This window comes from Pyrgilauda ruficollis, unplaced genomic scaffold (assembly GCF_017590135.1).
Source record: "Pyrgilauda ruficollis isolate IOZ18807 unplaced genomic scaffold, ASM1759013v1 scaffold54, whole genome shotgun sequence".
In the NCBI taxonomy this organism is placed as follows: Eukaryota; Metazoa; Chordata; class Aves; order Passeriformes; family Passeridae; genus Pyrgilauda; species Pyrgilauda ruficollis.
In genome coordinates, this window is record NW_024527044.1 from 7,295,461 (window position 1) to 7,307,953 (window position 12,493).

A 12,493-nucleotide genomic window follows, 5' to 3' on the forward strand; every position below is an offset into this window, starting at 1 on the left:
CAACCCCACTCTTCTCCAGGCTGGACACCCGCAGATAACTCAATCTCTATGGTTTATGTTTTGGTATGTATGAGTCTGCTTTTTGAGTAAGGCAGCAAATGAAAAACCCTTTTGAGCCTTCTCCTCCATAACTCCTTCACTGGTCAGAGTTTTGCTGCCAAAACCATTGTCCTGAGACAAACATGAAATATTTCATTTAGGATATCATGTGTTTTGGAGAAAGACTGTTGCAGGATAGAGGCACCTTCGTAGGAAGTGGGAGGTGGATGAAGCTCCCCAGTGAAACAGGATGGAAGCAAATGCCAATAAGCAACACTCTGGCATCTCTGCCAAGTGCTTCATACCCAGCTGGAAATTCAGAATTGGCCAGGGTGATATCCTTGGATAGAGAAATCTTTATCACTAGAACCAGAGCCACTTGTTATGAGCACACATGTTCATGGATCATGATCATGGAGGCATTTTCCACAGAGGGTGAGCTCAGCCTTAGCAGAGGAAAGCCATTCTAACCTCCAGTTGTGTCCGGGTGGGTGGAGAGGAGAAGACCCCCCAGCTCCCCCCCTGCAGGGCTACCCAGGTTACCCACCTGACCCAGAGGGCCCCTTTGTGATGTCACCTGGACAGCTCCCCTGGGAAATCTATTTTCCTCTAAGGTCCACAAAGGTCTCCTTGAGGTGTCCCCATGGGATCATCCCAAGTGCTCATGAGGGCAAGGCAGTCCCTCTCTGCCACGTGGTGGGATGGGGTCTGGAGCAGCACAGCTCCCAGCAGGGTCTCTGGCAAGGAGGGTTACACTGGACCCAGGGCCTCCAGGTGGGGAATGTGGGATTTTAACCACACTTGTTTTCCCAAGGAAAGATTTCTGTGCAGTAAGAAATAAGGGATTTTGGCATCTGAATACATTCTGACAAAGGGAATGAGTTCTTTTAGCCAGCCTTTCTCTTGGCACTGTAGGTTAAGGGCTGTGTAGACTTGGAGAGCAGTATGGCTCAGAAAAACTCAAATTAAGGAGCAGTTTGCACCATAAATTGTTGCCCTCTGGGGTTTGTGTGTCAAACTTCAGGCAGGATCATGACCCACATTTCAGTGACCAATGCTAATCAACAACAATTTATTTAGAAGGAGGGAAAGCAATGCAGAACACATTTGGATTTACTCTACATCATAAAGCCTTTTGCATAGGCAATGAAAGGAGTGTGAGGCTTTGCAGCAGGATCCAATGGGTTTAGGAGTAAGGAGATTCCAAGCAAATTTTTTTGTAGGCTTAGAAGAAATTTTCATTACTCTTCAATGAATGGCTCATCAACTTCTCTTAGGTTCCATGGCCTTCACAAAGGAAAAAAAAATTCAGATTTTCTTTCTGCTTATATTCCCTCCCTACTCACTATCAGTCCATGCTTTTTTCCCTCCTGGACACAAATTCTTCCCAAAATTCATAGTTCATGTCATTTTTAGTCATGTTGGGACAGCTCTATGCAGTCATACCTATGAGTAAGGAGACTGTTTCCCTATTGTTTAGGAAAAAGCAGGGAATTAAATGGATATCCCTAGATTCTGGGGTGAGTTCATTCATTCCTGAGTGAAAATAGAGGGCTGTTTTTCATATGATAATTTAATTTTACAGCAAATTTTACAATAAAAACCTCACCCTGTGCCTGAGAGCATTTCCCAACTTCTTGGGCAACACGTAACACTTGAGGCAACACAGAACACTTGACTGTCCTCATGGCATAATAGTTCTTTTTTTCTCCTTATACCTAATGTAAATATTCAGGAACACCTTAGGGTTTTAAGAGACTCTTTCTGCTTATATTCCCTCCCTACTCACTATCAGTCCATGCTTTTTTCCCTCCTGGACACAAATTCTTCCCAAAATAGTTCATGCCATTTTTAGTCATGTTGGGACAGCTCTATGCAGTCATACCTATGAGTAAGGAGACTGTTTCCCTATTGTTTAGGAAAAAGCAGGGAATTAAATGGATATCCCTAGATTCTGGGGTGAGTTCATTCATTCCTGAGTGAAAATAGAGGGCTGTTTTTCATATGATAATTTAATTTTACAGCAAATTTTACAATAAAAACCTCACCCTGTGCCTGAGAGCATTTCCCAACTTCTTGGGCAACACGTAACACTTGAGGCAACACAGAACACTTGACTGTCCTCATGGCATAATAGTTCTTTTTTTCTCCTTATACCTAATGTAAATATTCAGGAACACCTTAGGGTTTTAAGAGACAGGCAAACTATTTACTATTTCTCTCCTCATGCTGCAGATGAGCCTTGGTGAACCCCAAACTCACGGTTTGCAGCAGGAGCGGAACCCAAAGCAGCTTCCAACTTTAACCAGGTGGAAGGGACATGCTCCAAAGTGACAGCTCCCTCCTCTGCAGAAAAGCATTTCCCTCCGGGGCGAAGACAAACCTGCAACAAGAACAAAATGTTTCCTTCCCCCTTGCTCTGCAGGGCAGGGAATTGCAGTGGAAGGATTTCTCATTCTCAGGTTACAAAGCAGGTCTAGCACAAGCATTGGGCTGATTGATTAATTCCTGACTGGCTTCTAGCAGTTTGGAATAGAAGTGGTTAAAATGTGCTGGGGATTTTCCTTCAGGTGCACAAAAATCTCATTCTAGCATCTCTTTCCCATCTTACCTGGAGAGACCTGGAGTGCCAGGAAGAGGAGAGAAAAGAGCAGACAAAGGGTCTTCATGGCTGAGGACGTGCTGTGGCACTGTTGGGAAAAGGACCAAGGAAGACGTAAGAGACAGTCCCTGGGATCTGCAGTCTCCTGAGCTACATACTTTGTTAATAACAATTACATTTATATTAATTTTAGCTGCAAGCTTTCAAAAATAATCAGTAAAACCCTGACTATTTTATGAGGCAAAATGTTTTCAGGACATATGATCATTAAGTTACTTTAATAGTTTAGTAGCTCAGATTTCTTTTCCATTTTGCAAAGAGTCCTTAGCCAGAACAGAATCATGGACTCCCAGAATGGTTTGGATTGGAAGGAGCATTGAAACTCATCTTGTTCCAACCCCTGAGGCTGAAACACCTTCCACTAGACCAGGTTGTTCAAAGTCCCATCCAACCCGGTCTTAAGTACTTCCATAACTTTATTTTTAGCTAAATGATTTTATCAAGTAAATAAACAACATAAAGCAAAATTAGGTGACAATACTGTAAAAATTACAAACTTCAGGGGGAAAAAAAGTTTATTTTGTAATGTTTAAATTTATCAAGAGGTCAGTTTGCTCAGCATCTCCAGTCTTGGTCTACAGGCAGCAGTTCTAGAATAGAAATGTACAATCAAACCAATTCCTATTTGAAAAGAAAATTTTGAAAGCAAACATATGATACCTTCATTGGAAAAGTTTCAACTAATATTAGTATTAACTTTATAGAATAAAATAGTCCAGAAGGGTGGTTATGGATAAAGAAGTGGCAGTTAATGTTTCATATCCTGGCATTGGGAAAGTTCTGATCTGTCACAAATGATGGTCTCTCAAGCAAGGAATGGAAATGAGATTGTGCTGAAATGTCCTGTTGCTGAGAACAAAATTGATAGAGGGTGAACAAAACTGTTTCAAAATTAATATTAGAAGTTTACACAAGTTTCTATATATTTGAAAATATCAGGAGAAATGAGGAGATTAAGTGAACAATTCTGAAATTGAAATAAGGGTTTTAGAGTAGAGACATAAATAAAAAAGGCAATAAATAAAATATGCATTATATACAATATTAAAATATATAAATATACAAATAATGTATAATTTTATACCTATTATGCATTACAAAAATATTGTATAACTATTTATAATATTTATATTTATATTCAAAGGCTATATATTTAATGGAAATATCTAGATATAGACATGTAGATTCCCACTGAGAGGTCACCAATTTCTCTGGACCACAGACCTCTCTAAAGAAACCTGAACCAAACAAACATTTATTTTTCCTAGGACTTAGGAGGCAGAAAATTTGTTAAAGAATTCTAGATATTAGCATATATTTGAATCACTTATTCAACATGTTCAGTTTTCCGAAATCTTAGGTTTACCATTTTAGTTACAAACAAATTAAAGATAATAACACAGAGGTTTGGGAGTTGGATTTTTGAGGAAAAAACAAAAGCTAACATTGAAAGAAAAGAACTGTGACATTACCAGTATCAAGTGAGCCCTGAAGCCAAACAAGACTTGCTCTTGGTCCCTTCCCTCCTGAAGACTTTGGCTCTGGGACACTCTTTTATAAGGTGAGCCCCAAAAGGGACTGACAAGTACTTTCTCTTCTCAGCCATTCATTGAACCAATCCAAAAATTGCTCTTTTTTTTTTTTTTTTGGATGGCTTCTAATCCAATCAGAAACCAGCTGCTTTTCATTAGCCAATGATAAAACAGGGTTTCTCTCTGAACCTGTTTGAGCTTTTTTCCTGGAAAATCCCATGTTTTTCATGCAATACCTCTTGTGACACTCCAGTTTGTGTAAGATACGTTAACCCACCATGGTATGTGTCAAGCATCTTGGGACAGAGGTTGAAATGCCCCTGCCTAGGAGCGACTTAAAACCTTGCAAGACAAAGCATCTGTGTGTTCCCTGCAATCCCAGTTAATTTTCTGTTCCATAAATACAGACTAGAAGAACAGTGAATGGATATATGGAACTAAAACAAATGTCCGTTGTCTTCCTGGCCCGTGGCCGCTGGAGATGCCAGAGTGAAGCAAGAGGTATCCAAATAAAGTGAATACATCATGGTTATGTCCCTGGATCTCAGGGTTCCCTCTGGTTGAGATGATCCCGAGGTGTGTTAAAAGTCTCTTTTCCCCACCCCAGCTGTCCGAGAAGAAACCAGAAGTCTTCGGCTGTCGTTCTCAAGGTTGTTTATTATTTCTTATCTAAAACATTTTCTGTCTGGACTGCCAAGGTCTGTTCTGCAGGTCGGTCTGAGGCACACTGCCCGCCCCTGGGCTGGTGTTGTCTTTTATACTACAAACTATGTGTTCAATATTTACAATTATGTTCCAATACCTATCACCTATGTTAGACAGTGACTTTCTACTTTAAACCAATCCCAAAGTGCCACCATCACCAAGAAGAAGGAGGCTAGGAAGAAGAAGGGAGAAGGACAGGACAACACCCAAATCCCTCCATCTTGTCTCCTAGAACCCCATAGTAAAATTCTTCAAAATTCCACCTTTCACCCTGTGACAACTACTGTTATGCTACTTAAATTTTTGTGACTTGTAATTCTTCATATAAAGTTGGTAATTTGCTCCATGGGTCGAACTCAAAGCCACAGGAATCTTTGGCTGCATTCCAGGGTCTCTGAGCTCCCTGCCAGGGCTTTGAGCCATCCAGGGCATCCAGAGAGATGTCTTGGGTTCTGACACCTGGACACCCTTCCAGCTGATGGGAAATATGTAAATTTAGTCAAATCCAGTGCCAGAGCATGTCTTTGGGCCTTCATGCCCCAAAGCTCCTGCTTGAGCTTTTTTCCCAGGACTCTGGTTGATTTTTTCATACTTTCTGCCTTCCACAGGGCCTTCAGTTGATCATTCCAAAACCAGATTATGCCTTAGATGAGCATTCAGGTTTTGGTTATCTGCTCTCAGTCTGCCAGCTGTTGAACTCTGCTTCTCCTGCCCTGGGAAGTAGCACCCAACTTCTGCATGGATGGAGCACCTCTCCCGTGAAGAGATGGAGAGAGCTGGGGTGTTCAGCCTGGAAAAGAGAAGGATCCAGGGAGACCTTAGGTTCCATCTTAGTATCTAGAGGGGTATTATGAAAAAGGGGGAGAGGGATTTTTTATATGGACAAAAAGTGACAAGACAAAGGGAAATTGTTTTAAACTGACAAAAGGCAGGTTTGTGATAGATGTTAAGAAGAAACTGTTCCCTGTAAGGGTGCTGAGGCCCTGGCACAGGTTGCCCAGAGAAGCTGTGGCTTCTCCATTCCTGGAAGTGTTCAAAACCAGGCTGGATGGAGCTTGGAGCAACCTGAGATAGTGGAAGGTGTCTTTCTCTGCATTGGGGAGGTTGGAATGAAATTATTTTTAAGGATCCTTAATCCAAACCATGCTATGTTTCTCTGACTCTAAGATATTAAATGCTTTCTCCGATCATATTTTACTTTAAACCTCCCTTCAGTCAACAAAAAAAATATTCTTTATGCAGTATTTTAACATGATATATGAAGTACATCATAATAGGTAATGATACATTTGCTAATTTGAATGATTGGTGTCTCTAATTGGCCAAGACCTCTGCAAATTACACCATGTCTTACAGACACTGCTGTACTGCAGTGTCTAAAAGTAATACCAAAATAAATCTGAAATATTTCCATTGCTGACTGGCAGTTTACCTCCTAGCCGTGTAATTTTTTCATTACTTTGATATTACGTTCTTAAGTAGAACCATAGAATAGTCTGAATTGGAACGGACTTTTGAAAGGTGCAGTCCAAGCCCTCTGCAATGAGCAGGGACATCTTCAACTAGATCAGGTTAGCCCAGACCTAGCTCAGAGCTCTGTCCAAGTAAACAGGTCTAGAGAAGTGTACAGAAATCACCTATATGCATGTGAAAACGTGACTACAAACCATTTCCCTTACAAGCATACCCTGACACAGCTTTTTATTCTCTAGATAATTTCGTATGTGAACTGTTTCTGCAATAGGAAAAAATGGTAATTGGATTTCTGGTGTGTCTGCCAACGTGTGGGCATAAAACTGAAAAATAGGGGGAATAAAATTGCAAAAGTTGCAGTTGCTTCACCTCTTGCCAAGTGTTTGTGGTTAACTTGCCAACTGTTGCTCTTACCCAACACAATTCCTCAAGGAAACAAAGGTGCATTGTTAATTTTTATTGTCTGTAAGATTTTATGTGCAAGTACTCTCAAGGGCTTGGCTTTAACACTGGGCATCCTTGGCCCTGTTTAATATAAATTTCACATGGCCACAGTCCCATCCAGGCCATCAGAAAACCTCTGCCTGGACAAGGGGAAGGGAGAAGCAGAGGAGCGGTGGAGCACCTTTGGCAGAACTCAGCAAGAATTTTGGGCTGTGGCTCTTAGTGGGGACAATCTTTCCATCCCCATCTGCAGCTCCTGTTCTTCTGAGCAAGAGACAATCAAACACTTCCAATTATTATGGTGGGATCAGCATTTTGTGAACAAATCCAGTGCTGAGGAGCTGCTGTGCCTGAAGCAGGTGGGATATGCTCCAAAGGGAAATGTCCTCAAAGGAGACTGCAAAGTGTCTGGAGCAGAAATTTTTTTCACGCTTTTAAAATCATATAATTTTACCAAGATCACCTTCCAGAGAAGAAGGAGGATCTTATCTCCACCTTAGGAGTTTGTATCTAGCACAGAAGATGAGGCAATTGGGAGCAAAAAGGAGAGCCTCAAACTCTGCTCCTAGTAGTTTTCTCTTGAAAATAAAAAAGGGAAATATTAGGCATGTCTTTCACTAGTGTTACCCCTAATTAAAGTGCTTCAAAATGTACATAAAATGTATTTAATCAAGCTCAATACTTTATTGATTATGCATTTATCTTGAGTAAATGATGAGATTAACATCTGCATGAACAATTCTGTCTCCATCTTTTGACCTGACAGCTAATTAAAGGTACTGGGGTACAAGGGCAGAGTCCCCTCTCTTTTTTGAGAAGCAGAATGTGACTGGCAGTGATGTATGTGTGATCAAAGCTCCTTGGCACAGGCCAGGAACCCCAAAGTTTCTAAAATTCAAAGAACCTTTGTAAACCGAATCAAATTTTCTAGAGAAAACTGGCAGGAGTAATCTCACCAAATTTCAGATATCCTAAAAGGAAATATCCAAGTACAAACTATTTTCACTGCTCTCCCTTTATGGATAATGGAGAGAGACTGTTCTACAGACTTTTAATAGACATTTGCAGTAAGATTGTTAGAAGTAAAACATAGAAGTAACAGAAGGGATAGAAAAACCCAGAAACATTGCAGGAGGAGGTGTTTTGCACTAAGAGCCACAAGCACTGATTCAGAACAACACAAGTGGCATCTGTGTCTCCCACAGAGACAGAATTTGCTCTTCAGAGGGTTTTTCTAAATATGTTGTCACCTCTCCAAACCCACCCAGAAAGTCATTAGGAGTCCAAACCATCCAATTTTGGCAACATATTTCACTGGGCACTGTTGTGACTGTTTAGCAACTGCTTTTGAAGAGATAACAACCAAATCCCTATGATGAATACCCATAACTCTTGAGAATATATTTTTTTTACTCTATCCCTTTTTTAACTTTTTTTTTTCCTATTTTGTGTTGCTGATATGATTCAAAATGCTCCCAATTTTCCTTTGCGTAAGGTCCACTCAGAAGCAAAATTTCTCAGATGCCTCCAGGCCCTCTGAAGGAAACATCTGGAGCTATCTTGGCTTTATCTACACTGCTAGGCCATGAAGGCAAGGAAAAGAGACAGAAGCACACATTCCAGCCCATATTTTTTTTTTCTTGCAATGAGAAAGGAAAGTTCACTTTGCAACTGCAACGACTGCTCCTCTTGGTACTGAGGGCTCCTAATTTGCTTAATTGCAGAATGATTTGGGTTGGAAGGGACCTTAAAAATCATCTCAACCCAAGAGCAAGACACCTTCCACTATCCCAGGTTGTTCCAAGCCCTGTCCAACATGGCCTTGGACACTCTCAGGGATGGGAAAGCCACAGCTTCTCTGGGCAACCTGTGCCAGGACCTCACCACCCTCACAGGGAAAATATTTCCCTCTTTCCCTACAAAGAATCACCAGAGCTCAACCACATGACTGCCACCATAGCTGATTTTATTAAAGGAGAGGAAAGAAATAGTTTCCACAGTGTTGCCTGGTTCATGTTTGTGGTGTTTGCTTCACTGCAAGGGAGGATTGTGACAACTTTTCATTGCAGCAGGAACTGGTGCCACCAGGAGCGATGGGATCAGGGTGATTCCCAGGAGCCATTCAATAGAAGCAGGAAGGATTTCCAAGGTGAATCCAGGGACTCTTCAGCTACTCCAACCCCTGCATGAAGAAGAGAGGGTCTCTCTACCCACCTGTAGGTTTTCTGCATAGATGTTCTCGTTATCTCATGACATCAGAGCAGAGGCTGCCGTGCGATGTGAATTCCCCCTCTATGCCAGCAGCTTTGGCACCAGAGAAGTGAGACAGATGGCAGAAGCTGTGCCTCTAAGATGTTGCTCTGGAGGAAAAATAATGAGGATATGAGCCATTCCCATAGAGATCCCTGCATTTCTACTCACCTTCTGCAGCAAGAATATCCATTGCTACATGTTCCAATCCAGTAATAAGGGCGACGGCAAATCCCTGGGAAGCAGAGTCCGTTTTGGATCAAACAAGAATTGTCTAGCCTAGGAAACACTTGTCCTGCACAGCACAAAGAGAGGAGTCATTTACCACGAAAGTGATCAAAAGAAAATACAGTCTTCTTCTTTACTCTCCTCAGTCCTTACCTGCAGCTCCTTGGAGCATCAGGAAAAGGACAACCAGGAGAATGTGAAGGATCCTCATGGCCACAGCTGGGATGTGGATTCTTTGCCTGCACTGAGCAGAGAGCACAAGGTTGAACAATACTGGACAGAGGATTCCCTCCTGACGAGGAGATGATGATTAAAAAATGACACCAAAGCCAAAATCTGTCCAGTGGATTTGGACAAAGAACAGAGTGAATACCTTATCCTTGGAGGTATTAGCAATTTCAAGGAATGCATCTCTAATCTGACCTGATAAGTACCACTTTAAGCACAGATTCAGACTAGAAACTCCTGGATTAGCTCAAAACCTAAGTTATTCTGGGATTCTATGTTGTTTTGGTGCTGATTTTCCTTTTTTTTTTTCTTTTTTTTTTCTTCTTTTAATTTTGGTTTTACTTCATGGAAAAAAAAAGATATCTCAGATCTCTTCAGCACCAGCAGGTTACTCTGGTACCAGCATAGGCCCAAAAATTATCCCTCTTCCCCATATTGAAGTACACAAAAAGTTCAGAGAATGAGCCAATCTTAATCCTTAGGAAAGTCTAAAAAAAGACATCTCTATCTTTTCAGTATTAATTAAGGTAACCACTCAAAATATTACTGCATTCAGGCAAGACACGTGGCTCGAAATGCAAAGCTCAGCTGCTGTGCTGGCTGGGTGTCTGTTTCCAGAGTAAAACAGACATTTCTGCCTCTGATGTCTCAAGGGAAGGTTCCCAGGTCTCTGTTCCTCTTGGAGAGCAGCAAACTCAGTGCCCTCCTGGAAGCCCTGCAAGCAGCCAATCCATGGTTCTACAGAACATGTATACACAGGGGGCACTTGCTGGAGTAAAGAGAGGGAAGGGGTTAATCAAAGCAGAAACCTGAGACTGATGAAAGGAAAGGTTAATAAAGATGGAGAGGTGAGGGTGGCTCTCCAGAACCAGGCAGAGTTACCCGAGGAGAAGGTGGAGGATTACTGCCGCTCCTGTTCTCCTGTGGATACACCAAGACCCAAAGGCCTATAAAGGGCTGGGGATGAGCCAATGCAGTCATTGGCCAATAAAAAAAGCCTTTTCCAGCCTGTATTTTGTTCCTTCCAATGAGAATGGAAGGTCCACTTTGAAACTGCTTTCACCACAGAGCCCCTGATCTTTGTGCAACCCATCCAAGTTTGTGTAAGGCACGTTAGACCACAGGGTGATGTAAAATACCTGGAGCATGCACTGAGTGCTCCTGATCCTGGGGACTCCTTTGCTGTAGAATCCCAGAATGGGTTGAGCTGGAAGGGTCCTTAAAACTCATCCAGTTCCACCCCCTGCCATGGGCAAGGACACCTTCCACTGTCCCAGGTTGCTCAGAGCCCTGTCCATCCCAGCCTTGAACACCTTCAGGGATGGGGCAGCCACAGCTTCTCTGGGCAGCCTGTGCCAGGGCCTCACCACCCTCACAGGGAAAAATTTCCTCTACTTCCCTGGAAAATAATCACTGATAATGTCACAAGCTTCTCCTGGTGGTGCTTTACAGATCTTCTGGACCAAGGATCCAGGACAACCAGAAACCTTGATGCCTAGGAGGGATCTCAAAATTACATAAGGACGAGGACAAGAGTGGGCTGTGGAAATCTATGTGGATTTTACGAAATCTTAGTGCTGGGAATATCTTCGTCAAGGTACATCTGCTTTACAGCTGCTCGAGTGTCCTGAATGAAAAGGCAGCTCAGATGTTCACCTTCAGGTTAGAGAAATCTAGGGTTTGTTCCCAGATAGGCCAAGCCCACATGGAATAAAACACGGCTTTACAATGCAGTCAGGGAAGCGCAGATAAATATTACTGATGGTTTAGAGAGGTAAAGATCAATTTCTGCTCTCTGGATCTCCAAGAAGCACTTTTATCCTTGTATTTCCAGGGTTTTGGGAGCAGCTGACAAACCCTGTTTGCTGGTGCCTTCCCTGTGCTGGGGGGGTCTTTGTTGTGGGAGAGGTGCAATTCCCAAAGGGAGTAGGGGCAGCTCACTCCACATCACTGCTCAAAATCCCCGACAGCAGATGGGATTTCCAGGCAGAGTTTGGCCAAGTCAGGTCTGGGCAGTTTTCCACAGGGCTGTCCAAGGTCAGTGGATGGACATTAGGGCTGCTCCCACATGGATTTCATGCCATTTTCTGCCAGGTGTGGAGGTGCTGTGAGGACAAACGTTGGGCAATCGTACCAAAGGTCTGTCATCCTTCCTGTCATTTGCACAGAGGACGCTGGAGGAAGAGGATGGCAGAGAGAAGGTGAAGGATCCTCGTTGCTTCAAGTGTCTGGGGACATCCCATTGTCACAGGTAAGCTGAGGTGACACACAGGGTTTAACCCAGTAGCCTTCACGCCAGCTCCTAGAGTGATTTAGGGTGCTCTGGGCTGACTGGAGATCTCCTCCTGGGGTTCATGGAAAAGGGTCAGGAGAGAGGAGAGCAAGCCAGGGAGGAGCGATGTGACACAGGGACAACTCAGGCAGCACTGGTCTAAGTGTGGGCAAAGGAACTGAGACCTGAATGTTTACTGGGAACAAAATCTGTGGTGTGCTGAGTAAGAAAAAATCAGCTGGGATTTGGAGGAGTCCTTCCACATATTAATTTTAACAATATTTTATGTATAAATATATATCTATGTTAGAATACATTTGCTAGGAGGGCTATAGAGAATCAGGAGAGTAAGAAATATCATTACAAAATTTGTCTATGTTAAAAAACAATTACTGAAATTAATATCCTGACTATTCCTGAATAAATAACCCATTAGAATACCCAGTTAAAATATTCTTTATTTGCATGTTCTTTAGCAAAGATAAAATATAAATAGTTGAGTAAATCCAGCCTTTGTTTCTCTTGGAATATTTATAGATTATATGTACAGGCATGCAGATATATATTTATGCTTGGAGAACATAATTTTGGGGGCTCCACAAAATGTCCTTTACAGTACCCCAGGAAAAGAGAACTAAGACATTTAGTGGCCAAAATGCT

The 12,493-nt window shown here is 42.3% G+C and overlaps 1 protein-coding gene across 1 annotated transcript; it reads right to left on the reverse strand.

The window, feature by feature from the left end:
* Positions 1–1,206: 1,206 nt before the first annotated feature.
* LOC121360835 (gallinacin-2-like) lies at positions 1,207–4,210 on the reverse strand. Its single transcript, XM_041480949.1, has 4 exons — positions 4,174–4,210; positions 2,651–2,729; positions 2,302–2,422; positions 1,207–1,326 (listed from the first exon to the last, which is right to left on the reverse strand). Exons 2-4 carry the CDS (start codon positions 2,706–2,708, stop codon positions 1,281–1,283), a joined length of 225 nt encoding a protein of 74 aa, XP_041336883.1. The 5' UTR covers positions 2,709–2,729; positions 4,174–4,210; the 3' UTR covers positions 1,207–1,280.
* Positions 4,211–12,493: the final 8,283 nt, after the last annotated feature.

Excerpts from the sequence above, each read along its gene's own strand:
- LOC121360835 (XM_041480949.1), bottom strand. The coding sequence starts at position 2,708 with ATGAAGACCCTTTGTCTGCTCTTTTCTCTCCTCTTCCTGGCACTCCAG. Across the intron at positions 2,423-2,650 it reads GGCACTCCAGGTCTCTCCAG|GTTTGTCTTCGCCCCGGAGG; the intron begins GTAAGATGGGAA and ends TTCTTGTTGCAG. Across the intron at positions 1,327-2,301 it reads TTCCGCTCCTGCTGCAAACC|GCCATGGAACCTAAGAGAAG; the intron begins GTGAGTTTGGGG and ends TCCTTTGTGAAG.